At 42.0% G+C, this 27867-nt stretch overlaps 2 protein-coding genes across 3 annotated transcripts in view; one reads left to right on the plus strand and one right to left on the minus strand.

Moving 5' to 3' along the window:
- Positions 1-242, minus strand: part of CD40 (CD40 molecule) — a 91833-nt gene extending 91591 nt beyond the window's left edge. The window contains exon 1 of the mRNA XM_069952051.1: positions 1-242. The gene's annotated coding sequence lies outside the window, so the exon portion shown is untranslated.
- Positions 41-27867, plus strand: NCOA5 (nuclear receptor coactivator 5). 2 transcript variants are annotated; one of them, XM_069952048.1, is made up of 10 exons: positions 41-442; positions 9517-9700; positions 11129-11236; positions 16953-17019; positions 18298-18708; positions 20394-20479; positions 22058-22184; positions 22306-22505; positions 26471-26788; positions 26890-27867. In XM_069952048.1, the coding sequence occupies exons 2-10, from the start codon at positions 9538-9540 to the stop codon at positions 27534-27536; spliced, it is 2127 nt and encodes a 708-aa protein (XP_069808149.1). In that variant the 5' UTR covers positions 41-442; positions 9517-9537; the 3' UTR covers positions 27537-27867. The 2 variants fall into 2 exon arrangements, with proteins under 2 accessions (XP_069808149.1, XP_069808150.1); XM_069952049.1 differs by lacking the exons at positions 9517-9700; positions 11129-11236 and having other exon boundaries at positions 50-442.

Consider the following 27867-nt stretch of genomic DNA (forward strand, 5'->3'; position numbering starts at 1 on the left):
CTGAGAAAAAGAGATGCGCTGCACAGAAACTAACGTGAGGTAGTGTGTCACGAATACTCCCGCCCTCTGCCCCCGCCTATCCCTGAGGTAAACTAAGCCAGAACACGACCACATGACAAAAAAAAAACGCAGACTGGCAACGTTCAACTGCGTTTCCGAGTCACAATTCCCACCGAATCGGTAGCTATCACAATTTGCGTCACCATCAGCCATTAACTGACGAGAGCCGCTCTAAGACAAGATGGCGACGGAAGGCTGGTGGGAGGCGGTGACGTCACGCTCCTCGCGCGGCCAGTCAGAACACTGGCGTCCGTGAGGCCAAGAAGGAAGGCGGTATTAGCCGTAAAGCGAAACGGCGTGGAAGGAGCTGAGGGAGGCGAGGAAGCTTTGTGTTCGGGAACGGTTACTCGTACCGAGGAAGGGAGGACGAGTTTGGAGATAGGTAAGCGCCATGTTTTGTGCTGGTACTTCGCGGGTGTATAGTGACCTATGGGGCCCGAGTGATGCTGTATTATACGTGTGATGCGCGTTGTACTGAGCATGCTGCAGTGGATAACACCGTGACTGGAGTCTCTCACACCCGGTATACCTCACTGCACTGCCTCCATATATGCTATATTCATTCAGTGTAATACTGTTGGCTACTGTCTATTTCCTTCCAGTCTTTCTGATAGGTTTGTGTAAGGCTGTCCAGTCACTAGGCCTCATGGATATTGGTGTGTGTAGTTGTCCATAGCAACCAGATTATAGTGGCCTTTAGTTGGTTGCTATGGGCAACTGTGTATAAGTCCATAGCAATGGGGTGTCACAGGGGTGACAGACATGAGGTCTAGCACATGCTCTGCCATAAATAGTGGCTGAAATCATAGAGATGTAGAATTAAAGGGGCAAGATTTTCCTGATCCTCCGGCGGCTTTAGGGTACGTTCACACTTACCGGATCCGCAGCTTATTTTCTGCTGCGGACCCGCAGCAGATTTAATTTAAATAACTGAACACAGCATCAAATCTGCACCATCAAATCTGCTGCGGATCCTGTAAGTGTGAACGCACCCTTAAGGGATATTTCCTGAAGGCTGTAAAATCTCTCGAAATGTATCTGTCATGATACAGATCTATCCTGACCTGTGTATGGTCGCTCCTGCCACCGGACTATCTGGTTACAGTGGATACTGTTCAAATAGGGAGAGTTCCGTGCATGACCATTATATTAGAATAGGTTTTGGTGTTTGTGCTGTACTTTGGCATGCTCACCGCTACTTCCTCTTCCTTTTTGCTGTATATTTACTGCTGCTCAGCCTGCTCCTTGCACTCTTCGTCATGCTGCGTGCATGTGTCACTGCTGGCAAGGGCCCTCCCACTTGCCATTTCATGCATGTGCCACTGATCTCTCGGGCTGCCTTGCCTTGCATTGCTGATCGGGGATGCGCCAAAGGAGCAAGAGATCAGCCTGGCATGTGGTGACCCTAGCAGTAAGTATACAGCAAAAAGGAGATGGAAAAAGTAGTGGTGAGGAGCACCAAAGTGCAGCACAAACACCAAGCCAATACTACTCTTTGACTCTTGATTACAGTGGGAGACCAAGACTGTATAAAATATACAGTGGTGCCTTGGATTACGAGCATAATTCATTCTGGGACCGCGCTTGTAATCCAAATTCACTCTTAAACCAAAGCAAATTTTTCAAATCACTGAAATGTAGACAATTGGTCCCACACCCCAAAAATATTTTTTTATTCTGAATAACATGCAGAACTGATGAAACAAACAATGAGAAACTGCAGAATATGTGATATTATACGTTACTGTACAGTATAGCAATCAGCATGTGGAGTATAATGTATAGTAACTGCATAAACCTGAAAAAAACAGCAGCAGTTTGTAGATACAGGATGGAGCTGCAGATCCCCATAATGCAGTTGCATAGTACAACAGGCTAGTATAGAGAAGTGAGAATCACAGAGCTGTGCAGGAAGACAGTGACAGAAACTTTTCTATACAGCAGTGTGTATAGCTGAGTGTGAGTACAGGCACATTATAGCAGCAGTGTGTATAGCTGAGTGTGAGTGTAGGCACATTATAGCAGGAATGGACAGGATGGGAAACACAAGGGGAGCATGAAGGAATTAGGGCATTTATGGGCACATACATGCAGCACTCTCTTACCGAGGAGAGAGGGGTTACAGCTATTAAGAGATTACTTCCACAGTCCTGTCCCCTGATGCAAGCCCCAGCCTGAAGTGGATCTGGATTGAATCATGATTTGGAAGGTGAGGGAGACTTCTTGGGTTAGAGTACAGAGCTGTATACCATCCTATGCAGACCATGCCACTCCTCCACTCCCACCCAGTACAGGGAGCTGCTAAACCAAAGCAATGCTCTTAAACCAAGTCACAATTTTGAAAAACTGTGAGCTCTTCTTGCAAAATTCTATTAATCCAAGGTACCACTGTACTGTACAAACACATTTACTACAGCTACCATGCACGCAAGGGGCCAGCAAATTATACTACACTGTCAGCATCTCTGGTCCGGTCTGGGTGCTGACAGATTCCCTTTAAGGCTAGATTCACACTGGACATATCCCCAGAGGATTTCACGCTGCGAGTTTGCAGCAAAATCTGCTGCAGTTACCTCTCCTGTCATTTTCAATGTGATTACATACTCTCAGCAGGATTGTCATCCTGCTCCAACTATGTAAGTGCCATTATCCCCCCAAGCCAGGAAGATACATTAACCCGCTCCACAATCCAGCCGTATTTGAGGCTCCCTGTGGTCCCGCGCAGCCAATAAGTGACGGGGCCGTGCTCTGGCTGTGCGGGAGCTTCAGATCCAGCCGACAATCCCGCTGCAAGTATGTAATCACATTGAAAATTACAGGAGAGCTATCTGCAGCGGATTTCGCTGCAAACTCGCAGCGTAAAATCCCCTGCAGATATGTCCAGTGTGAATCTAGCCTAAATTAGTTGTTGTACAGAATAAAGTTACTCCCTATATTTGGGATCTAGGATGCGCTGCGCAGAGAATGGGGATTGACTTTCCCCAGCAAGTGTTGTACCCCAATAAATGAATGGAGAGGCGATGCAGGTATGTTGTTGCCGCATTGTGGTGCTGATGTTGGGTCAGCAGTCAGACACCATGTAATCAGTTATCTTGATTAATGATGAGCGAATTTACAGTACTAACAAAGCGAAGCATTTTGTTATCTCTGCAATCCACTCATCAGCCTGCTGCCATTTAGCTGACTGTCGCTTCATGTTGATCCTCCCCAGGTCCTTGAAAAGTGGAGCTGTCTACAGTATACAAGAGGACTTCTAACTTTGAATATGGAGATATAACTCTTATTTTAATCTGACGTTCCAGTGCTGAGATAAAAGCTTTAGATATTGTATGCAAATTTGTTAAGCCCGTGTTTCCTGCACTGCAAAAGCCCAGCAATGTTCACAGAGTGAGCATATAGATGCAGGTGTAGGGGCTTTGGTTAGGAGAGAAGGGGCTTAAAGAGGATGTACCACCAGATACATCCTCTTTAACCTGAACCCAGGGATCGAACGGCGCTGTTACGGGGAAGCCGGTGCCGCAGTCCGTTTTTCCGGTGCTCAAGCACTGGAGGCCGGCCAGTCCGCCCCCAGTGGGAGGGAATTCCCTCCCCTGTATGACACGGCTCCATTCATTCTACGGGAGCCACGTCATACAGGGAGGGAATTCCCTCCCACTGGGGGCGGGCCGGCCAGTGCTTGAGCACCGGCCGGTTCCGGTGCATAGAACGGCGCCGTGCATGGGAACCGGGCCGCTGTCCGAAAAACGGACCGCGGCATCGGCTTCCCCGTGACAACGCCATTCGATCCCTGGGTTCAGGTTAGAGGATGTACCTGGTGGTACATCCTCTTTAACATTGCTGGGCTTCTGCAGCCCAACTGAATTCCTGTTGGGCTTTATCACTTTATTTGCATGAAGTTTATATCTCAGCGCTGCAGCGAGGGATTGATATAACAGTTCTGATTAAAGGGAACCAATCACACCGAATATGCCCCTAATGTTAAGGAAACGTGCTGGTACATCGTCCAGCACTGTATAGTCCAGCGCTGTATAGTAATAAGGTGTAAGTAGTCACGGTGGGCGTATGTAATCATGGTGTGGGCGGCTGTGAACGCTGTAATCACACCCAGAGGGGTGTGATTGAAGGAGCTGGCTCTGCCGACGTCACCCGTGGATTGCGTTCCACGTCGGCGGCGCGGCGACGTCTTTAGCATACCACACATGCGCAGTACGGCAGGAGAAGGCGCTGATGTCCTGCGCTTGCGCGGCGTGTTAATGACGTCGCAGCGCCGCCGACGTGAACGCAGTCCCCTGGGTGACGTCGGCAGAGCCAGCTCCTTCAATCACGCCCCTCTGGGCGTGATTACAGCGTTCACAGCCGCCCAGGACCATGACTACATACGCCCACCGTGACTACTTACACCTTATTACCATACAGTGCGGGACTTCAAAAATGTTAAATTGCGGCATAACCAAGGAGGGGGCGGAGGGTACAGGGGGATGTTTGGGAAGCATGCTGGGCGATGTACCAGCACGTTTCCTTAACATTAGGGGCATATTCGGTGTGATTGGTTCTTTTTAAGGGTAAGGACAAGGCAGTTGCATAGGAAGCATCTTATTGTTGTAGTTGGTTCTGAATCTCTTTGTAGACAAGTGCCCCATGCCTTTAGGACACTGGTGTCAAACCTGCAGCCCTCCAGCTCTTGCAAAAGTACAATTCTCTTCGTGCCATAGATGCATGGTATGTACTAACTGGGGGACATGTACACAATACAGAAACAACCTAAACAATAAGAAACTCTTTGAGATGGCCTTTTCCTGACTTTTAATCCAAAATGAAGATTCTCCCTATAGGTTGGTGTGTCAAAGGTGGCATCTCACTTTTAAAAATGGTCCAACCTGAACCCAGACATTGCCTTTGATCATGCAGCCCTAGGGTTTCTGGAAAACATCGATACAGCCTATGGCAGAGTTAAATGATGTAATCGCTTGTTTAGCGAATGATAATCAGCTCGATTGGGCTGATATAGTTATAGGTGTTTTATTCCAGCCAGGAGAGGGGATTCAGCCGGTTATCTGGGCGGGGAGCTGCCCATGACTAGTCACTGCTCTCTGCTTGTCAGCATGCAGTTTGGGGATGATTGACTGGCAGAGAGACCAGTTAGTGGTCTCGCGCAATGGAATAAAACACTTTTTTACCAGGTGTATAGCTACCGCTGCAGACTCGTCTGGTGTGCTCAGGGAGCTGCACAGTAGATCTTTAGTGTGCAGCTGGGAACCATATCAACACTGATTGGTTCCCTTTAAACGATGAACGACGTGAAGATAAATCGCTATGAAAAGACATAATTACGATAGTAAATATGATTGTAATTGTGTTCATATATATACTGTATCTATTCATAATTGAGTTCATTTCTATATACTGTGAACGATGAGTGCTTACACTGAAATACTTTAACTTGTAACAGTGATTTTGAGGTCCGCTCCGAAGATGTGATCAATGACATCCAAACAAATTTTCGTTGGTAGTTTGATCGTTGCCACGTTTATGGCCAAAATTTGAACAACTTAACAATTTTTTGCACAATAATCATCCTGTGTAAAAGCGTGCATTGACATGTTGCTCTGTATACACAGAAGGCTGACAGTCGCTGAAGAAAGGGGTTGGAGGAGCACTTTCCTTATAAGCACTGCTGACCCATATGCTGTCATGTGCTTCTCTTACGTAGCACTTCATATTCAGCCGATTGATAAGATTTAATAATCCAGTCTTTAGTCCCAATTTATAGGAGTTCTCTGCTTGAAATAACAATAATTTGCAGCCTGTACAAAATAAAATAGCCTATCCTCTCCTTGCCAAGTTCAGCATTGGCATACAGGTCTGCCCTGGTACCTCGGTTTACTTGCCCTTTTGGTTAGGTGTCATTTCTCTCATTGGTTTGCTGCACTGGAAAGTGCACCATCAGGTAAAGCTAAGTAATACTAACTAAACTTTTTTTTGTTTGTTTACTCCCCTAGCTGGCTGACATTTGTTTATTAATATTGGAGAATTCTTTTAACCTTTTAGGGACATATGACGTACCCGTACGTCATATGCCCCCAGGAGGTGTTCAGAGCAACCCCGCTCTGAACCGCCGCGATCCCGGGTGGCGCGTGTAGCCCGGGACCACGGCTATTAGCGGGCACGGTCTGATTGGCTTCTAGTATATGTGAAAAAAAAAAAAAAAAAGTATTATTAGTAAAAAGCCCCCTCCCCTAATAAAAGTTTGAATCGCCCCTCTTTCCCATGTTTTAAAATAAAGTAAATAAATAAAGAAACATGTTTGCTATCGCTTCGTACATAATCGCCCGGACTATTAATTCATCGAACAGTAAACGGCGCAAACGCAAAAAAAAATCCCAAAGTGCAAAATTGCGCATTTTTGGTCGCATCAAATACAGAAAAAATTTAATAAAAAGCGATCAAAAAGTCGTATATGCGCAATTAAGGTACTGATAGAAAGTAAACGTCATGGCACAAAAAATTACACCTCACACAGCCTCATAGACCAAAGGATAAAAGCGTTATAAGCCTGGGATTTTAAGGAACGTATATTTGTTAACAATGGTTTGAATTTTTTACAGGCTATCAGATAAAAGAAAAGTTATACATGTTTTATATATCGTTTTAATCGTAACAAATGGCATAAAAACAAATACCCCCCAAATAAAAGAAATGCGTTTTTTTTTTTTGTTTTGTTTTTTTTCAATTTCACCACACTTTGACATTTTTTCTGGTATCAGTGTATTTTATGCAAAAATTCAGCCTGTCATTGCGAAGTACAATTAGTGACGCAAAAAATAAGGGCTCATATGGGTTTCTAGGTGGAAAAATGCAAGTGCTATGGCCTTTTAAACACAAGGAGGAAAAAAACGAAAATTGTCCCCGTCCTTAAAGGGTTACAGTGCCTTGTCGGGGTGACAGGCTCCCGACCCCCAGCTAGATCCCCTTATACAGACCTCATCTGGCCGAGTCCTGCTCCTGAAGCCGGTCCCGGGACGGAGATATCCTGGTCAGAAGCCGGCGGGCGTGCTGTGGGGAGAGGTACGGCATCCATAGAGAATGAATGAAGCCGGACTAATCTCTGCAGCGCGCACACTGCTCCATTCATTCTCATCCAGATGAGGTCTGTATAAGAAGATCTAGCTGGGGGTCGGGAGCCTTCCACCCTGACACGGGGGGTGACAGGTCCTCTTTAATATTTTGCTGTGTTAGTTCCTGGTTCTAGAACAAAGTCTAGTCAGCCTTTACTTTTATTTGGAATTCTGCTGTATATTGGACCTGTACAGTGGCAGGCTGAATGGAGAGGCTTTAAGGGAAACTCCAGGCAGCCATGTTAAAAAAAAAAACCTTCCAAACAGTGCAAGTTTCTTCCCCCTGACACTCTTCATGTGGTTGCACAGTAGTCACACTCCTCTGCAGTTTTCTGCGTGCTTCATCCCACTTGTTTTTCCCATGCACTGCTATCAGACTACACTTCCCAAAGGAACATGTGTCATGACATGTCCTTTTGTAGTACCAATGGTATCGTCAACTTAACATGTACACCTATTACAGATATCAAGTACCCAGAATAGAATAAATGACTATTATCCCAACTTGGAAATTATATACCAAAGCGTTGTTATCGCACCATCACAAACAAACATTGAAGACAATACCTTGGAGTCGGGAGGCCATGCTGCTGGCATGTGTCTCATAGGTTCATTGTGCTAGTATATCATGTAAGTAAACCAATTCACTCCTCCATCGGCATAAATGCATGTAAATAAAGTGCAAGTGCAACAAAACATCATGTCTATAGTACGCTAAACAGGATTATGGGATATACTACCAAACAGAACAAAAATCAAGTGATAAGAGTATTAACACTCAGGTCCCAGTCTGCTGGCCCCCACCTCACACTCCAGTGCCATTTCCCATTAGTCTTTGCTGTGCACTCTCAGAACATCCTTTTTTTCCCCCACCCCTTTCCAGGCCTCACATTGATGCCCAACCCCTTTCTTGTCACACCACGCCCCCTCTCCACCCGTGTCCTGCCCCCTCGCACGTCTCCATCATCAGCCAAATAAACTTAATGTGAAACAGAGGTCACGTGATTTCTTGGAAAGGGGGGTGCACAGCGGAAAGAGTATGAGACAGAGTGGATTGCGCAGAAGCCAGTTTTATTCACTCCCTGTATGTCAGTCAACCACCGGTGTGGCAGAACTGTGCGGAGACGGTAAAAACTTACATATAACTTTTAATGCACTTTTTAATAGAAAATACGTTTCTGTATCCAACATTCCCCTTTAACTTATAAAATGCTTAAACGAAGTGCTGTTTCTTTTTGCGTGTTTATTAATTCATACTTCTGGTGTAACCATTCACCCTTTCTGGGCCGCCGCATGTATCTTCCAGAAAAGACAGGCCAATGGTGGTAGCATGTCGTCTTTAAGTTTATCTTGTAGTTTCTTGGAGTTCCGGAAAACCTGTCACACTTCTGGAGACACGGATAATTTCATACCATGGGGACATTTTTAAACTTCTATTGCAGTGCAGTAGTCTGCAAGAGATCCAGACTAATAAACTGCTGTTGGTTCCTAAGCTGAGCTGTTGGGTTTCGCGCTCTGCCATTTTAGGGACTTCTTTTTGCCACACAAATAGAAGAGAGAACAAGGACGAGTACTCCCAGAGATCCTGACAGGTTTCTGGTTCTTTCCTGTTACCTTATCAGGGTTTGGATTCCCGTTTTGGGCTCTTTTATCCTTTTAGGCCAAATTGGACAAGTTTTGGGACCTAGATGTATCTAGGAAAATATAATTAAAACCTTCAAAGAAGACCCATCTCTTGGTCCTGTTCTTACCCTAGTTCTTAAACTAGTGAACTATATTGGGTACAGTGTGGTTCCCCTATATTTAAACACCAGAAAGCGATGAACTAGAGGTATGTTACACAGGTAGTAGTGAGACTTAGACACCACAGGCTTTACCAAGAAGGCAGGTAGCCAGTATACATAGAAGTTAGCTGTTGGCACATTTTGCTTGTCGGCTTTTGTTGCCTGGATTGTAAACTTGCTTGCTTCAGGATTATATTCATATTTTATATAATAAATTGTATTTTACTAAAACATTGTTTCACTGCTTTTCATATTCAGCGTTCTGTTTTTTTCCCATTTGTTATCTAGCATTTCAGACCGTTCAGATTTATATCAAGAAAAACCTTTTAATAGGCTTCTTTTTTTTTTCTTTTTATGCTTCGTTGTCTTTTATGGAAATTTTGGTGTTAGTCTAAAATGATTCATAACTCATAACTGAGCGAGTTAAAAATGAACTGAATACAAAGAAAATCTAAAAAATAAAAAAAAAGCTTTACTTTAAGCACTGTGTTGTGACAATGCTGGCAAAAAAACATATTGTAAAATTATCTGCCTGGCCATTTTTTTTTCTTGCGAAGTTCCACTGGGATTTGTCAAATATGTCTCGTCGAAGGAACAAGAGCATTAGTCCTTCCAGGAACCGGACGGATAGCGATGATCCCAAAGATTTAGACAGAAGAATTTTTGTTGGCAATTTACCTACAGACAGTATGAGTCGTGAAGAAATGGAAGACCTTTTCTCCAAATACGGGAAAATTTGTGGTTAGTATTGATTTATATAATTTACTGTATTATAGATGTAAATGTAGTTTAAGGTTCATCAGTGTGTAAAATAGAAACTATTGTAAATTGCCCCCAGAAACCAATCGTATATGTAGTAAAATGAAAGCTGAGCTGTGATTGGTTGCTGTGGGCAGTTTACATGCTTTGGTAGATTACCATCACAGACAGCAATTTGGACCTTCATTATAAAATAGTCGGTCACTGCTGCCTTTCTGTGTATTGTGACCCTATCAGGGCACTTCCATGGGGCAATGTTAGTGCAGAATCGGGAGTGACAGGAGGGACCAGTAATGTGTTTACTCCCTCATTCCCCCAGTTTTTAACTGGAAACCCCCTTTTCTATGATTCCTGGCCTTGTATTCACCATGAAATTCTAGATACTTCTTGTGGCACTGTGATATCCGTTACTCGGTACTTAAATGAAATGTATAATTAAAAAAACAACTGGGTGTTACCAGTTGGGGGCGTGTCTACACAGTCTGGCACTGTCAGCTCTGATTGGGTAGTGTCACAGTGGAGAGGGTGGATACAGCGGGATGACCGCCTGGAAAACTAGGATACAGCCATAGCCTGTATCCCAGTTTTCCGGGCGGTTCTCCTGCTGTATCCACATGCTGCACGGAGCGGGCAGACAGCGGGAATCTGATGCCGAGCGTTCGGGTTCATACGAACCCGAACCTCGGCAGGTTCGGACTATCCTTAGTACAAACGGTTGGGGGGGCCAGATTGTGGGTACAGAGTCGTTTTAAGTAAAAACATACTTGCCTTCCTCACTCTCCCACCACTACTGGCTCTGTCAGCCCCTGCTTTGCTGCACTTCCCTGTGCCAACACAGACAAGGAAGTACAGCGCAGCAGGGCTTGACACAGAGATAGCAGCAGAGGAGCAAGGAGGGTTAGTACAGGTTTTTTCCTCCAGCCCTTTAAAAATGTATTTATTGCTGCAGTTATATAGAAAATAATGCAGAACCTATGCTTACCTCACCACACTTCCCAGGAGTCCTCCTGAGGTGTCTTCAGGTTCCACACTGATGATCAATGCCACTTCCAAGACTGTCCACAGCGCTGTCTCAGTTAGCGATCAGCTAAGTGGGCTGTCACTACCAAGACAAGTCTGTCTCTGAAGTGCTGTTGGGATTGTTCAGCAGAAGAACTTGAAGACACCACAGGTGGCAATGAATGTGGTCAGGTAAGAATAGGCTCTTTATTATTTTTCACTTATATAAGTGCAGTAATATAGAAAACAGGTCCGGAGTACCACTTTAACTGTTCTCTCAGCACAGTTGAAAAAAAAATAAATGATTCCAGCCTTTTAAAAACCTTTTTGGGCATTTATTTACTCTTGAGTGGGACTTTTTTTTTTTTTCCTTTTTTTCCTTCTTGCTGTAACATATAATAATTTTTTCAGCACTCACCATGTTCCGTCGTTATGGATTTGTCCAATATGAACGTAAAGAAGATGCTGAAGCAGCTGTGCAGGGTGAAAGAGGTCGCATGTATAAAGGGAGTAGATTAGGTAAGGCAATTTTTTTTTGTTTAAACAATGTTAGAATAAAAAATAAAAATATACATTTTTGTATGCGTATATAAAAAAAAAAAATGTTTTGACAGTTTTGCTCAGCATGATGGCTACATTTCTCAATCTGTTTGTAGCTCGGTGTGGGTCTCCCACGCGTCACAGGGACTCAGCTGTCAGTATGACAGCAAGGCCCCCCCCCACAAACTGCCGGGACTGGAGAAACCTTAGATTCACGGTCGTGATTTACTGAATCGGCAGTTCTCTCTCACCCCATCCACTGCCCGGCAACATGATTGCTGGGGGCCAGTGGGTTTCCATGAAAACAGGAAGCAGCCTTGTATATTCATTATATGAGCAGCAGGAGGATCGCAAGTTTAAAGCAACTTTACTATTAGGTTTTTTTTTGTTTTTTTTATACAGTAGCAGATTGCCGCAAAGGAGATCCCAGTGGCGCCTGTTTTGAAATGCTGCCCAATTACATTGCTCGGCACTGTTCTTTTGCCGTGCATCGACCCAGGACCCCCAGTGGGAGCATTGTCACGGTGGGGAGGGGACATGGTCCCACTAGGGGGCAGCAAGCCCATCCCCAGTGCATAGAGCTGGGTCGGTGCACGGCAAAAGAACGGCAACAAGTGCGGCAACCGGGTGGAATTCCCCCAAAAAAGGATCTCGCCACTGGGATCCCTGTGCCACTGCGGTTCTGCTACTGTAAACAAAAAAAAACTATGTACCTAATGGTACATTTGTTTTAAGTTTCCTTATGATGTTCGTTAAAAAGTAAACAAATATATATACCTACTCAAAAATGTATAAATGCATGAATTTGCCAGAATATTAAATGGCACTTCACAATTCTGGGGGTACATATAAAGAAAGACAGAAATACATATTTAACCATTAGGTAAAACATGAGAATGAAAACAAAGAATGAGGTCGCTGCTCACAAGAGTTTGTAAACTATATAAAAAAAATTAAACAATACATATTTGCTACTGCCACGGTCAAAACAACTGAGACTATAAAATGTATACTGTTATGCCACACAGTGAATGCTATGAGCAAAAAAAAAAAAAGCAAGAATTGTTTTGTTAATCCGCCTCCAAAAAAAATAGAATTAAAAAGTCATATGTACTGGTATATTATAGCAATTAAAACGGCAAGCCCCCCACCCAGTATTTATCAAAAAATAAACTCAGATCATGGACTGTGGAAACTTTTTTTTCTTATGTTTCTATTGGGACAAATTGGTAAAAATTGGTAGTGCTGTAATTGTACTGACCCAGTGAACATAAATATAGTATTTTTCACTGTACAGTAAATGTTATCTTTTAGGCTGGGTTCACACACAGTATTTCAGGCAGTATTTGGTCCTTATGTCAGGTCCTCATAGCAACCAAAACCAGGAGTGGATTGAAAGCACAGAAAGGCTCTGTTCACATAATGTTGTAATTGAGTGGATGGCCGTCATTTAATGGCAAATATTTGCTGTTATCTTAAAACAACCATTGAAATAATGGTAGTTATTTACTGTTATATGGCGGCCATCCACTCAATTTCAACATTGTGTGAACAGATCCTTTCTGTGTTTTTAATCCACTCCTGGTTTTGGTTGCTATGAGGACCAAATACTGCCTGAAATATACTGTGTGTGAACCCAGCCTTAAAGTGCAATAGAATTGTTTGTTTTTTGTCCTACAAAAAACAAGCCTTCATATGACTGTCGACAAAAAACAAGTTTAAAGTTCTTCAGTCCCTTGTAACTTGTCGTCAAAGTCATCATCTTGGCAAATAACCCAATGTGTGTATCTGCTGCTGTTTTCCTTTTTTCATTCTATACTGGATCATTTTGACCATCTCCTTGACTGCTTACTTGACATATTTGTTGTATTATTGCTTGGCAGTGGATCCTTTGCTTTTTATAACCAATATTAGATGTTTAATCTGTAATTAAATGCCATTTAAATTTAGATGCAACCTTTAAAGATTGCTATGTAAATCCAAACCTGTGTAAATTGATTATTTCTATGCCAGTACACACATCTCAATTTAAAGTCTTCATTTTGAATAAAAAGTTTCACACCCACAATGCATGAGTTTTGTTTAAGTGTGGAAAAAGAATTATCAGATTATGTGATAGGAAGCGGTTTTATTCTGGTGCATCTATTGGTACACTTGCATATTGCAAATTAAACTTGCATACTTCATCTTTGTTCTATTGAACCTGTCATAATGGTGCCAAAGTTCACCCTGCTTCTAGTTTATTATTTAGTTTTGGACGTACATGGGGTGCTCAGGGGTTGAACTTTACTGAAGTATTACAGGAGTTTCAGCACACACAACCCAGTATTACTGCAATGGCTCCACATGACACATGCTGCATGACCCTTGAGATGTGATAGTTTGCTGATGGTGTACAGCAGAGTCAGGATGGTTTTAAGGGACTTTTTAGAAAAAGCCATTGTGTGCCTGAGGAACAGTGGTAATTGTGGACCCAGCATTTGGTTTGTATCCTGAACTTATCAGCCGTTTCCCCCCTCTGCAGGTTCCACTTGGTTTTGTCAGTTTTACCTGAACATTTTTAAAGCCGACCAAGACTAACTTTTGACAAAGTGAAAAAGATTTATCATTTTACCGTTTCACTTTAAAGGGCAAGGGTTAGATGAAAGCAACGACATCCACTTACCTCCCTGGTTCCAGCTCAGCCCGCATCCAGCCCCCGGCTACTTCCTGGCCTGAGACAGCGCTTGAGATGTGACGTTTTAAGCCCGCTCAGCTATTCAGCAGCTGTAGCAGACCAGCTGCTGAATAGCTGAGCAGGCTTAAAACGTCACATGTGCCGCTGACTGGCTTAGCGGGCTTGAAACATCATCTCAGACCCTGAAGCGCCCGGGGACTGGAGCAGGTCCAGTTGCGGGCTCCAGCTCTGGAACTGGGGAGGTAAGTGGATGTTGTTGCGTTCATCCACCCACTTTGTGGCCATGGTGGAAAAAGGCCTTGAGTACTTTTTTAACTTTGAAACACACTTCAAAGGATGACAGTTAAATGGAACCTGTTAACCCCCGTACCGGGATGAAGGCCGCCCGACCCAAGCATCCCCCCCCCCCCCCTGCTAGAGTCAGATACTTAGATATCCAGATACTTAGATATCCTTGTCGGAAGCCCAGCGTGCGCACTACAGAGATGAGTCCGATGCCCATAGAGAATGACGGCTCCATTGATTCTCTATGGCGGTCGACACAACTATGCAGCGCACGTGCGTCGGGCTTCCGGCAAGAATATCTCCGTCCCGGGACCGGCTCCAGGAGCGGGACATGGCGAGATGGGGTAAGTATCCGGGGCTCTAGTGGGGGTCGGGCGGCCTTCATTTCCTTGTTTTATATGGAAATCGATGGAGTCTTCATTTACTTTTACTAATTCTCTGTTAAACATTTCCAAAATAAAATATATACTTATAATGGTAAACCTGTGGTGAATTTATATGGTATTCTTTCCATTAAATTTCTTCTAACTTTACCATGCTACAAATTAAAAAAAAAAAGAAAAGAAACAACATATCTGGCCCTTCACTATCTCTCTAACTTAGTCTAAGCTATAAAATTAGAATTTAAGAGACTTATTTCAAAATATATTCTTGTTTTACTTACAACAATTTCAAAAAAATAAATAAATTCTTCGGTACAAATAGATTTTTTCCTAACATCAAAATAAAAATTGAGGAAAGTATAAAAAAAAAATTGCCTATAGAGTAAAATTTATTTTGATAGCTTGTAATCTAATATTCTATAGAGGTTGGACAAAATAACTAGAACAGCAACTACAGGTATGTGGCAAAGGCGGGAAGACCTTTTGCATATAAAACATTTGCGTAAATTTTGTTGCGGTCTTCAACTAATACAGAGGTGAATTCCTTGATGGAAGTGAGAATCTGCTCATAACCTAGTTCTCAGGAATGTCCCACACAGGCTCAATAATGTTCAAGTGTGTTGACTGGGCAGCCAGGATAGAGGCTTAACTTCATATTCATGCTCCTCAAACCAAGATCCGAGCAGTGAAGCACTGAAGCAATGTCATCCTGGAAGATTGTATCACCATCTGGAGACAAAGTCTGCACCACCATGGAATGGAGCTAGTCACTTAGAATATCCAGATACCTCTGAACTGCCCCTTTATCTTGGAGGACAACTGTTGGACCCAGAGAGTCATGGTATCGCATCTGAAAACATTACGGAACCCCTTGTAGGCTTCATCTGGCAATCTCTAGAAACGTGTATTAAGCTACGGTTCTGTATCTTCTGTTCCTCACATAAAGCTTTGAATTTCAACAATGGCTACTTCTTTCTGCAGATGTTTTTTTGGTCATTGCTATTTTTTTAATCAAGGAAACTTTTGACCTATACTCTCCCAAAAACTCAGATCACAGGCGCTTGCCAGCAGGAATTCCGCTTTGGAACTCCACATCCCAAAAAAATAAAAATTTTAGAAGTAATGGCTTGTATAGCTGATAAGTTGTGAGGACAAATAAAGGGGTGTTTCTGGGTATAGCGAGTCAAAGTTTTCAACTTGACTTTGTAAAGAAAAAGAAAGCAGTGTTCTAATTGTCTTGTCCAACTCCTGTACATGTTACAAATGTAGTGTTTGTGAGAGCAGCCACCCTGCCCTAATAGGATGGGGCATACGTCTTAATGAGGGTCCCCAGGTCTACCATCTTAGTACACCAATAAGATGCCCATCAGCATTCATAGTGAAAAATATAACAAAAGCATTGTAGTGTATTCCAAAGGTCAGGCAATTGCACAGTCGATATTTCATTAAATTATCTAAAAGATACGCAAAACATCGGGGAAAAAAACCTCACACTTAACTTTTTTAATGTGATTATCACATCATTCAAACCATTTGAAAAGACACGTTTTCCAAAATTGTATCCATGGACTCATCCTGCAAAAAACAAGCATTACACAACTTGAAAAAATAAAGTTATGGCTCATTTTATTAAGTGATTTGCTTTGTGTTTTTATTGTGCAAATTATTTATACCATGCCATATTCCAAAGAAATCCAGAATATAAAACCCCCCAAAATTGCCATTAGCAAAGGTTTCTTGCGCCTAAGACTTTCTTGCTATTATGTATTACTCTGGACATATAAGAAAAAAGCTAAGTCCCTTTTATTTAATGCGTTACCTGAGCGCATGCCGCATTGCATTTGACCGTGAAGCTATCGCAGATTTTTTTTTTTTTCCCAGCTTAAAGCAATTTTTGCTAATATGGGATTTCCCATATGTTCATGTGGTCCCCTTGAAGACCACCCTAACACCATTTTATTTCGAAAAACTTTACATGGTAACTGCTTGCTAGCTTATAAAACGTAGAAAATTTGATGTGAAGCCCAATTTCCATTTTGGATTTTACTGCTTACTACAAAATATAAATTCTACAATAAAATATGCAAAATGAGACTATTGTCTTCCTTTTGTACAGTCGGAGAATAAAAGTACATCTAACTTCAAAGCAATCATATATTTTTCTTTACACATTGTCAGCCAGTCAATGTTTTCAGTAGTAGCTTAGCTTAGTAGCTGCTACATGGACTCCATAAATAAATATCTATTCACTAAAATACTTCATGGTTGTAGTTTTATTTCTTTCTAGGATTGTTTTGGTATTGTGACCACTTGAACGTTATTGAACAGATGGGTTAATTGTGCTTTTCAGATATTAACATGGCAGCTGACAGAAGAAATTTATTTAAACCTCCATCCAGGTCAAGCCCATCAAGAAGGTACAGTATTTGAGAGCCACACTTAGTCCTCTGTTTGGATTTCCTGGATCAGTCTGTCTTCACCATCATTTTTATGGTTCCATAGCGGGACGTCTTCCTACTTCTGATGCTTCAGCCATTTGCGAATGTGGCAAATGTAATGCACAAACTTGGAGAATCATCTTGCGCTTTTCACGTGGTATAAAACTTTTAATTCAAAAGAGTACTTAAAAGACTTCCTACGATACCTTAAAAAAAAAAAAAGTTTAATCATACTTTGGTCTCGTATCATACGTTTGTTTTGTTTTTTTGTTTTTTCTTTTTTTTTTTTACCTCTTTCACTGGTATAATCACAGATTTGTTTATTTAAAATTTAAACCTGACTCTTTTATTTAAATTTCTTGTTAAACATGGCCAGTTTCTCCTTCTGAGAGAGAAACTATAAAAAAAAAAAAAAAAAAAAAGTAAACCAATACAAAACAATTTTTAATTTTACCAACTTTATTTGATCAAAAGCGTTGTATCAATGAGCAATATGTTTTACCCCCTGCTCTGAACCGCGTTCTTTGAGGAGCATCTTTGTGCAATTGCATTTCGAGGAGTCCCGTCACAGTTGATATTCTAAATTGAGCCTTTTTCGTCAGGAGCTTCTTTCTGGCCGGATCAATAAGATGTTTATTTTCATCTTATACTCCCTTTACCTGCACAGCATCTTGATGTTGAAATGGATTAAAAGGACGGGAAAAAGATTAAATTGTATTCGTTTTTTAATCTTTAATATGATAAACATACACAACGCTTCAAAAACTGTTGGTAGTATTAAAGGGTAGGAACCCACAGGTCATTCAAAATCGATGTATTGACTTCAACCTGCAAAGTTCTTAACTGTTCAAATAACCTTTGCAACTATTTGTTTCAAGGCCAAAGCCTTGCAGGAGTCTCATCACAATCTGTACACGCTCTTAAATCAGTACTGGTTTATGGGGGGGGGGGGGTGACTCCTTTACCATATATATATTATATATATTTTTTTTTTGCATTAGTATCTTTGTAGAGGTTGAGTATTAATGCAACTTTTGGGGGGAGATTTATCAAACTAGTGTGAAGTAGAATTGTCTTAGTTGCCCCTAGAAACCAACCAGATTCCACTTTTCTTTCCTCAGATTTTTTTTTGGAAAAGGTGGAATCTGATTGGTTGCTAGGGGCAACGAAGACAATTCTACTTTACACCAGTTTGATAAATCTCACCCTATGTGTTTTTCTAAGCTGAAACTAATAGCTTTGTTTTTGGTGCTCCAGAGATTTGTATGGCTATGGTGACAGCCAGGAGCCAAGGCGTGACCGATCTCCTCTTCGCTCCAGCCCAAGGAGAGAGAGTAGAGAGCCAAGAGAAAGGGATTCCCGCCCCATTCGTGACTCGCGAGATGGATGGGAACCAAGGGATGTTAGAGACCCCAAAGACTTGAGAGAGAGAGATTCTCGTGATGGAGATCTGAGGGATGGACATAGTTCAAGGGATGTCAGAGATCTGCGTGATGCCCGTGACCCACGTGATGCCCGTGATCCCAGAGATTATAGAGACCCCCGTGATTTAAAAGCTTTAAGGGATTCAAGAGACGTTCGCATTCGGGATCCCCGTGATGCAAGGGAGCTCAGAGAGTCGCTGATAGAGCGTTATAGAGATGTTCGAGAGACAAAAGCTTCTTACAGGTATGAGATCTTCTTCTCTTTCAGTGCTGCTTACCTATTGATGAACCAAATGACTGTGTATGAAGCGGAGGGCTGCCACGGAATAATCTCAAATGCCAGCTATCTTAACTGTTAAGCTGCCACTATCAAAACAGACATTTAAAAAGTATTGGATCTGCATAATTGGTGGTTTAGGGTTCGTATAGGTTCTCCACAATCAGATCGTGATGAGTGAAACATTGTCACAGCAGCCTCAGGGCTACTGGCGTTTAAAAAAAAAAAACTAACCTAAAGGCTACCTAACAGTGTCAGCAGGTTGGAACCTGAACTGCAGCTGACAGATATCCATAAACATTTTTTTTCTTAAACCATTGTTTGGTAGAACAACTTTTTTTATTGCATGAGATTCTCTTGAGATTCAGCTTGAGGACAGATATCCCGACATATTCTTTTTGGAACAATGAATTCTGAATATTATCAGTTATTTCTTTCAATGATGGCAAGCTGTCCTGGAAAATTGGATGTAGTATTAGGTCTCAACTCAAACATCCCTTTTTTTTTTTTTTTACATTATATTGCAGCCACTTTCCACTTAGTGATAAGCATTACACCGATCGAGATTTACTCTACATTTATTTATAGAGAAGAAAACTCCCACATATAGCCAATGAGGCATGTCATGATATCACTGTAGAATCTGCAGAGAATGCCTACGTACCTGTGCATAGAGTAACTATGACCTCATGTTACAGACAGACTAAAAATCCACGTGATCTGTGAAGGCACAGATGTCTGTTGCGATGTTGATGTTTGGGACATTGGGGCAGGTTTACTTTTGCAAATGCACCAGAATCTGGTGCAGTTTGTGCCAAAACAAAAAAATCGGTTAACATTTTTATGAATTTTAGACCCCTTTCACTCAATAAGGGGAGGGGGGGGGGTTAGCATCTTGGAGAAAGCCAACTAATAATTGATCTAAACTTACGGCCTTATGACACGGAGTGATAATTGGCCGAATCAGCTAATTATCGCTCTGTGGAATAGATACAACGATCACCAGCTGGTCATTTCTTTAGGCCCAGACCTAAAATCATCGACTGCACATTACTACGTGTAATAACTATGCACGGCAGACGACTGCCCAGACAGTTAATACTTTATCTGTCGGCGCTCCCGATCTTCTCCTGCATTCTGTATGTGTTCCAGCACAGCGCACTGCGACTTCAGAGAGGCCTGTCTGAGCTGACAGGCCACTCAGCCAATCACTGGCTGGGACCGTCGGGCCCAGTGATTGGCTGAGCTCTGAAGCTGCAGCGCGTAGTGCCGGAACGCATACAGCGCAAAGGAGAAGACCCAGAGCGTCGACAGGTCGAAAGTATTAACTGTTTGGGCAAGAGCTGCACTATCACTATCACTATCACTAACTATTTCTGTGCAGCCCTCGCTAAATGATTATGTAATAAGCCAAGTAAAAAAGCGCTGATCTAGCAGATTGGCGTTCGTTTTACATTGATTGGGCCGCCGTCAGCCTGTGTTATAGGACCTTTTCACTAGACAGTCTAAGCATGATTGAAAAGAGTCTAAGCATGAATCTGATTTATCATCTAGCCTGAGCCACGGAGGTAAACCTGGTAGCATTTATTCATCTTCTCGTTCACAATTACAGTGTTAGTTAATCCAGACCACTGTATTTGTTTAATTTTCAGGATTGATGATGTACTTGATGATTATTACCGGAAGCGGGAGGAATACCATGATCGCTATAAAGAACCCCTGGATAGACAACCGGAAGGTACTTTAAAAAAAATTCTCATTCGTCTTACAAAGACGATATTAGAAGTTTCCATTAATGAGAAATAGATTTTTTTTTTTTCTTCTTCTTCTTTTAAATTTATTTTTTTTTAAAAAACAGTATCCATGCCAGATGCTTAGCTGATGTCATAGCTGGTCCCGTTTTCTTGCTCATAGTAGAGAACACAAGTTCAGGGCTATTTTATACTCTAGATTGTAAAAATATATATGTATAGGTAAAATCTTGATTTATACTTTTTTCTTGTGACATATATTCAGATAAATGTTACCAAATTATAATGAATTCCTTTATATAGAAGTTATTTCTTTGTTACCTAGGGCTTCATTGTAAGAGAAGGAACAGCAGGTTAGAAGATGCTGCAGTTATGTTTCCATAGCATAAATCATTTTCTTACCTTCATCCTCCTAATTTTCTGACACTGTCACCCCCTTTGTGCATTCTGACATCTCTACACTGGTGTAAAGTGTAAATTTAGCGTTTTTCATACCTTATTTTATATCATACATCATGGTGCTTGTTCAAGTAAAAAGTGACCTTTTATCAACTGCAGATTGTGTTAAGTGGGCGGCATTAGTGCCACTTAGCCCCACCCACAATGCCACTGTTGGCTCCGCCCCCTCGCTGCCCATTGGAGCAGGCTGGCTGAAAGGTCTAGGCCCCACCCCCTCTAGGTTGACCCACCAATGGGCAGAGCCAACAGTGGTGTTGTGGGCAGGGCTAAGTGTAGCTAATGTCACGAGGCCCCGCCCACTTAACACAATCTGCAGTTGATAAAAGGTCACTTTTTACTTGAACAAGCACCATGACGTATGATATAAAATAAGGTATGAAAACTGCAAAATTTACCCTTTACACCTGTGTAGAGAAGTCAGAATGCACAAAGGGGGTGACAGTGTCACTTTAAATCTTCAGTTCAATGAATATGTAAAATAGGCAATTTGGTGCGCTTGAGCCCGGAGCACCTCAATTTGGGTACCGATCAGCCCTGCTCATGAATATTGACGCAGTGCTCTACAGTGGCATATTGGTGCAGTGGGGGCGGTAGACCGACCTCCAGTCTACCAAATTGCATTATTTACATATTACCTTGAATAAAGATATATTAAAATGACACTGGATGAAGGTAAGGATGCCCTTTTGTTTTTTCTCTAGTGCACGGGATGCTAAGAGCAGGTTAGAACCTTGTAGCCTGCTGTTAGTTTCCCTTTTAATGTTTTGATGGGGACTTTTGTTTAGCATAGGGTAGGAGCATGGAAGCCTACGGACATTAGAGATACAGTATGTTATTGGGAAAACTCCAGATGTATGCCTCCGACTTGCAGAAATCTACATGTGACTATATAAATGAATTTTTATAAACATAAATTATGAAGGTTCCATAACTGAAATGACTGAATCGGGAAGGATTGCACAGCAAGGTAGCGGAATAGATTGTCTAGGTCACAAAAGAAACGCATATATATTTATATGTGCGTGTGTGTAAGATCACTAGAAGTTCATGTTGTTAACTTGTGGTCCTTATGTACATATGTATAACATTTGAGTTATATTTTGCAGACCGATACAAGCGCGAGGAACGTCGACGAGAGGAGCTATATAGACAATATTTTGATGAACTTCAAAGAAAAATGGATCAAAATCGCTGTGTGGACTGCTCTGTTGTTGTTTCAAACAAGCAGTCAAAGTAAGAAAGCTTGCAATATGTGCATGTCCTTGGCCTTATTCCATCTTTTATTACCTAATTGTTTTGATCTCTTGCTAATGTTACATCAGACTAAAGGACTAAAAGTCTCTATATCTTTCAGGGAATATGCAGAGTCAGTGGGCAGGAAGGTCCGTGACCTAGGAATGTTGGTGGATTTAATATTTTTGAATACAGAAGTATCTTTAACTCAAGTGTTGGAGGATGTGACTAGAGGGGGCACACCTTTCGCTATAGTCATAACACAGCAACACCAAACTCATCGCTCCTGTACTGTAAATATTTTGTTTGGAACGCCTCAAGGTAACCATATTATATTTATTCCTATAGAACCTTTTATTCTGTTATCTACCCAAATTATGTAATCGAGCATCTTTTAGGGAATCAGAGCAGCAGTCAAACATTGATAATTTGTAGATATTATCATTTTGTTTTTGTTTTGTGGGCCATTCCAGGGATAACAGAAAATGCAACTATATTGGTTCCTTTGTGAAGAAAACTTGAAACTCCTAATTTTATAGCATGTTCAGTTAATACACTTTTTCTATGAGATGTCTGCCACAAAGAAACATGTAGGACTTATCAAGTTAAAATATTTAGCAAAGTTTTCTCCCCGATATGCTGTTTTTTTCTTCCATTGTTGATTGCTTGTTGTCTTAGGTCAGTGATTTTCAACCTTTTTTGAGCCGCGGCACACTTTTTATACTTAAAAAATCCTGGGGCACACCACCAACCAAAATGGCACAAAATGACACTAAAACAGTACATATTATACATATAGTTAATAATATAGGTTCTAAATGTATTTATACTCACTCAGTGTGAAACCTGGGCCTGTTTTCTTCTCCCCCCTGTGCTTCTCCCCCCTGCTTCTCTCCACCATACTTCTCCCCCCTGCTTCTCTCCACCATACTTCTCCCCCATGCTTCTCTCCTGTGCTTCTCTCCACCATACTTCTCCCCCTGCTTCTCTCCTGTGCTTCTCTCCCATGCTTCTCTCCACCATACTTCTCCCCCATGCTTCTCTCCTGTGCTTCTCTCCACTATACTTCTCCCCCCTGCTTCTCTCCTGTGCTTCTCTCCACCATACTTCTCCCCCCTGCTTCTCTCCTGTGCTTCTCTCCACCATACTTCTCCCCCCTGCTTCTCTCCTGTGCTTCTCTCCACCATACTTCTCCCCCCTGCTTCTCTCCTGTGCTTCTCTCCACCATACTTCTCTCCCCCCTGCTTCTCTCCACTGTTTCTCTCCCACATCCCCATGTTTCTCTCCCCCATTGTTTTCTCCTGTTTCACAGGGGCACCATAGTTTGGGGAACTTTCCCTGCGGCACACCCGACCATGTGTCGCGGCACACTAGTGTGCCACAGCACCCTGGTTGAAAATCACTGGTCTAGGTTACTGACCACCACTCAGGGTGATAAGGCTGATAACCTGGACAAGAGCTGTCAACAGGAGGAGGAAAGAAGCGGACATATCAGGAGATAGAGGCACATTTGCTAAATGTATTTGCAAAAATATTTACCACATAAGGGACATTTACTAAGGAGTCTAATGTGTGTAACCCTTCTAATGAGGGTTGGGGGTATATTGTGTTCCAATATCTTGTGACTGATTTATTTAAATGTAGCACTGCCATAGTAAATGTATCTAAGTAAAAAGATGCAAAAATTGCGCAAGCACATTCACCCGGTACTGACCAGACGTAAGCCTGCACCTGCACCTGCGACTTTTTAGAAATTGCTAATCCAGGATTATGTGAACTTTTTGGTGAATACTCCAATCGGGCAGACTTTAAAAAAGTTGCATCTAAAAAATGTTCACCCGTGGAATGCTGGTTCATAAATAGAACTTATAGCCAAAAGTGTAAGGCACATTATTATCTGAGATTACCTTAAGATTGGCAAAACAATTAGTACTAGTAGTCTATCTTTACTAGCATACAACTTTTTTGCTGGAGATTCCAGTTGAAGTGAACTACCATACTGGATCTAGCTTGTCAGGTAATGCTGGTTTTGGAAGAAAGCAGCTAATACTAATTAATTGCAGTCCCTTTAAATTAGATTTTTTTATTTAGACAACCTGTTCTAATTATCTAGCTGCATATACATTCCGGCCACTGTATACTCACGTTTTAATGGGAGCCTGTCATCACTTCAAAGGGGAACTATCAGCAGGTTAGACGAATCTAACCTGCTGACACCCTCCTATTGCGTAGGAGATGCCGAGGATGAAGGTATGCCTCTTACCTTCATCCTCAGCGTTCGGTAAGACCATTAGAAGCACTGCCCCACCTCCATAGCACCGATCCTGCCTGCTCCATTGATTATTATTAGAATGGGTGGATCTGCGCTATGGGGGCGAGCAGTGCTCCTAATGGTGCCCTAGTAATCGTATCTTACTGGATTTTGGCGTAAACCACTGTATACACTGTATAAAGTGCATGGGAGCAGCGCTGAGGATTAAGGTAAGAGACCTACCTGCATCCTCTGTGTCTCCTGCGCTATAGGGGGCCATCAGCAAGTTAAATTTGTCTAACCTGCTAATAGTTCCTTTTTAATGCTGCCTGAACCACAAGCATATATATTATAGTAAATAATGGGGGAGATTTATCAAACATGGTGTAGAGTGAAACTGGATAAGTTGCCCCTAGCAACCAATCAGATTCCACCTTTCATTTTCCAAAGAGTCTGAGGAATGAAAGGTGGAATCTGATTGGTTGCTAGGGGCAACTGAGCCAGTGTCACTTTACACCATGTTTGATAAATCTTCCCCAATGTGTTTCTTTAAAAATAAGATGGGGTCCTATAATTTTGTTTTCTCAGGAAAAAAGGGCTAGGGCTTATTTTCAGGGGTAGTTATTATTTTCTGAGAAACTTCGTATGTCCCTACACTGTAGCCTCGCTCTATACAAGTTAGCCATCGTACTGTATGTCCCACTGTTAGGCTCCTATACTGTATGTTCCCCTGCAGTTAAGCCTCCATACTGTATACCTCCCTCTGCAGTTCTTTCCCCAAACTGTATACACCCCCCTCTGCAGGTGGTCCCCATACTTTATACCTCCCTTCCTCCTCTGTAGATGCCTCTCATACTTTATACACCCCCCATGCAGGTAATCACCGTACTTAGGACCCTATTCCACCGTACGATTATCGTTAAATCGTTCGAATCCAAACGATAATCGTTCAGTTGAAATGCAGTTAACGATTAACAACCAAAAGAGAAATCGTTGATTGCTTTATAAGACCTGGACCTATTTTTATCGTTGCCCGTTCACAAAATGTTTGCAAATTGTTCGCATCGAATAAAACGTCGTTTGCAGTAGATAAGAACGCAATAGCGAAGAAAAAACGATCGCAAATACGATCATAAGTAACGATTATCGTTCCATGGAAATGAGTGAACGCTTTCAGGTCTTTCGCAATAGCGGTCGTTTGAGATCGTTAATCGTTAACGATTATGCGAACGATAATCGTCCGGTGGAATAGGGCCCTTAACTATGCGTTGTACCCCATACTTACATTGGTAGTTGGCCCACGTACCCTAGATCTCATTTGTGGGGAGAAACAGTAGTAGCTTATGGATTCTCAGCTTAAAACTGTAAATGTACAACCATAACTTATAACTGGGAAATTTTCTTTATGCATCTCCTTAATAATCCTATTTTTATATCAAAAAACTATTATTTTTTAACAAATTAATAAATTAAACGCTAGATATTAAACTATTCTATAGAAAGAGAATGAGAGAAGGGAATTGTGGTCAGGCCCACTGGCGATGACAGTGACTGCTTATCTGTTGGTTTGGGTCCTTGTGTTTCTTGTTCATAATTGGCCAATCCTAATCCTAAAACACACTCTGCCTACAAATTAATACTTGTCATTGTATCCTAGAGAACCGTGTGTCCAAAACTGTAGCTCCTCCAGCTGTTGCAAAATAACACCCATCAAGCTCAGACACCTGACTGGTCCGAAGAAGAAGTTTGACGTTTTCCGGTCAAATTGTTGGAGTCAGATCACAAACTTTTTAGCATAAATTTAAAATAATGTCTAACACCAAGGGCATTTTAGCTGGTTTAGAGACTGTGTAGGCTTAAAGCCTTAGTGGGAAATTTATTTTCATATATGAGGACTTAAGTAAGGGGATTAAGTAATCTACGTATTGAATGTTTGGTTTGTTTTCCTTTACATTTCTGGTGCTTGGTCATTTAAATGTGTTTTTTGTCAATCACTGAATACTATGGAGACAAGAAAGTATCATTCTCATTACAGAGCATAGGAATATGCCACTTGCAGATGCCATGGTCCTCATAGCAAGAAGCTTTGAACGGTTTAAGGTAGAGAAGCGAGACAAGGAACGTGAAGATATTGCAAAACAAGCTGCCAAGCTGTCAACAGATGCGTTTTTAAGAGAGCGTGCTGCAGCCTTGGATGAAGGAATAAGGGCTCCTCCTCCCCCCGGCATAATGACCCTGCTTAATTTGCTTGCAGATAATAGATATGTTACTCCTGAGGAAATAGATAAAGTTATACTCTATTTGCGAGATCGTAAAGAAAGAATGCTAGCTCTATCTGGTGACACATTATCGTGTAAGTAGGAATTGTCCGACTAAATAGCAACTTTCAAAGGTTTCCATTTTAAAGCTTCAATTTGGTTGACAACATTTCACGTGCTGTTTTGTTTTTTATAGCGCAACTGTCAAGGCCATTGGGAGCAAGTTCTGGACCTTCTCTGGAGAGTTCTTCTACTCTTGGAAGCAGCCAAACATTACAGATGACACAACCGCTGACTTCAGTGACTTCAGCAGCTCAGACTCCCAGCAGCTCTCAACAAGAGTTACAGGCAAAAATTCTCAGTCTGTTTAATAGCGGATCGTCATCTTCTGCGATCACTTCCAATCCAACCAATTCAGGGGCAGCATCTGCCCCAGGCCAAAGCTATGGAAATGTAGTCTCTGTACAACGGGCAGCAGCCCAAATGGATGTTTCATCTCTTGGTCCATCTGCACAGAGGTCTCAGCCCATAGTGAACCAACATCCTAATTCTATGGCACAAGTTGAGACAATAAGGAGTGCAGCATCCAGACCTGGCCCAGCATCTCAGATGCAGGGTATGTATGGGCAGCTTCGTCCTCAGGCTCCTAGCAATGTGGCAAACCAGCGACTGGGGGCATCTGTAGGCATAAACTTTGACAACCCTAGTGTGCAGAAGGCTCTGGACACACTGATTCAGAGTGGACCTGCACTCTCACACTTGGTGAGTCAGACGGCAGGCCAAGCAGTCCGCAGTGGGCCTCCACAACAGTCATCAATGGGCTCATATCAACGCCACTACTAATTCACCTTCTAGGTCTTACAGATCTTGGTCTGTCCACTAATGGTAACCTTTTAGTGCATTTCTTAAAGAACACAGTTGTATATTTTTTCCCATTTATGTTCTAGTTCATATATAAATTCAGTAAATAATAAAAAAAAAACTTTACATACTGTTGTATCTGTTAGCGGAGTCGTCAATTTTCATTTACAGAAGTATTCTGATTTTTTTTTTTTGTTTCTCCCCACTCTGCTGGTCGCCAATAATTTTGGTGTGATGGTTTTTGTGAAAACTTGCCATGTCCGATATCTTACTGTAAACAGCTTTTTAAGTAAAAGATATATGGAAAACAAAA

This window comes from Dendropsophus ebraccatus, chromosome 14, assembly GCF_027789765.1.
Source record: "Dendropsophus ebraccatus isolate aDenEbr1 chromosome 14, aDenEbr1.pat, whole genome shotgun sequence".
Classification (NCBI taxonomy): Eukaryota; Metazoa; Chordata; class Amphibia; order Anura; family Hylidae; genus Dendropsophus; species Dendropsophus ebraccatus.

Coding starts and splice junctions, on each gene's coding strand:
- NCOA5 (XM_069952048.1), top strand. CDS start 9,538: ATGTCTCGTCGAAGGAACAAGAGCATTAGTCCTTCCAGGAACCGGACG. Junction 11,237..16,952: donor GTATAAAGGGAGTAGATTAG/GTAAGGCAATTT, acceptor TGTGCTTTTCAG/ATATTAACATGGCAGCTGAC. Junction 22,185..22,305: donor GTTTCAAACAAGCAGTCAAA/GTAAGAAAGCTT, acceptor TATATCTTTCAG/GGAATATGCAGAGTCAGTGG.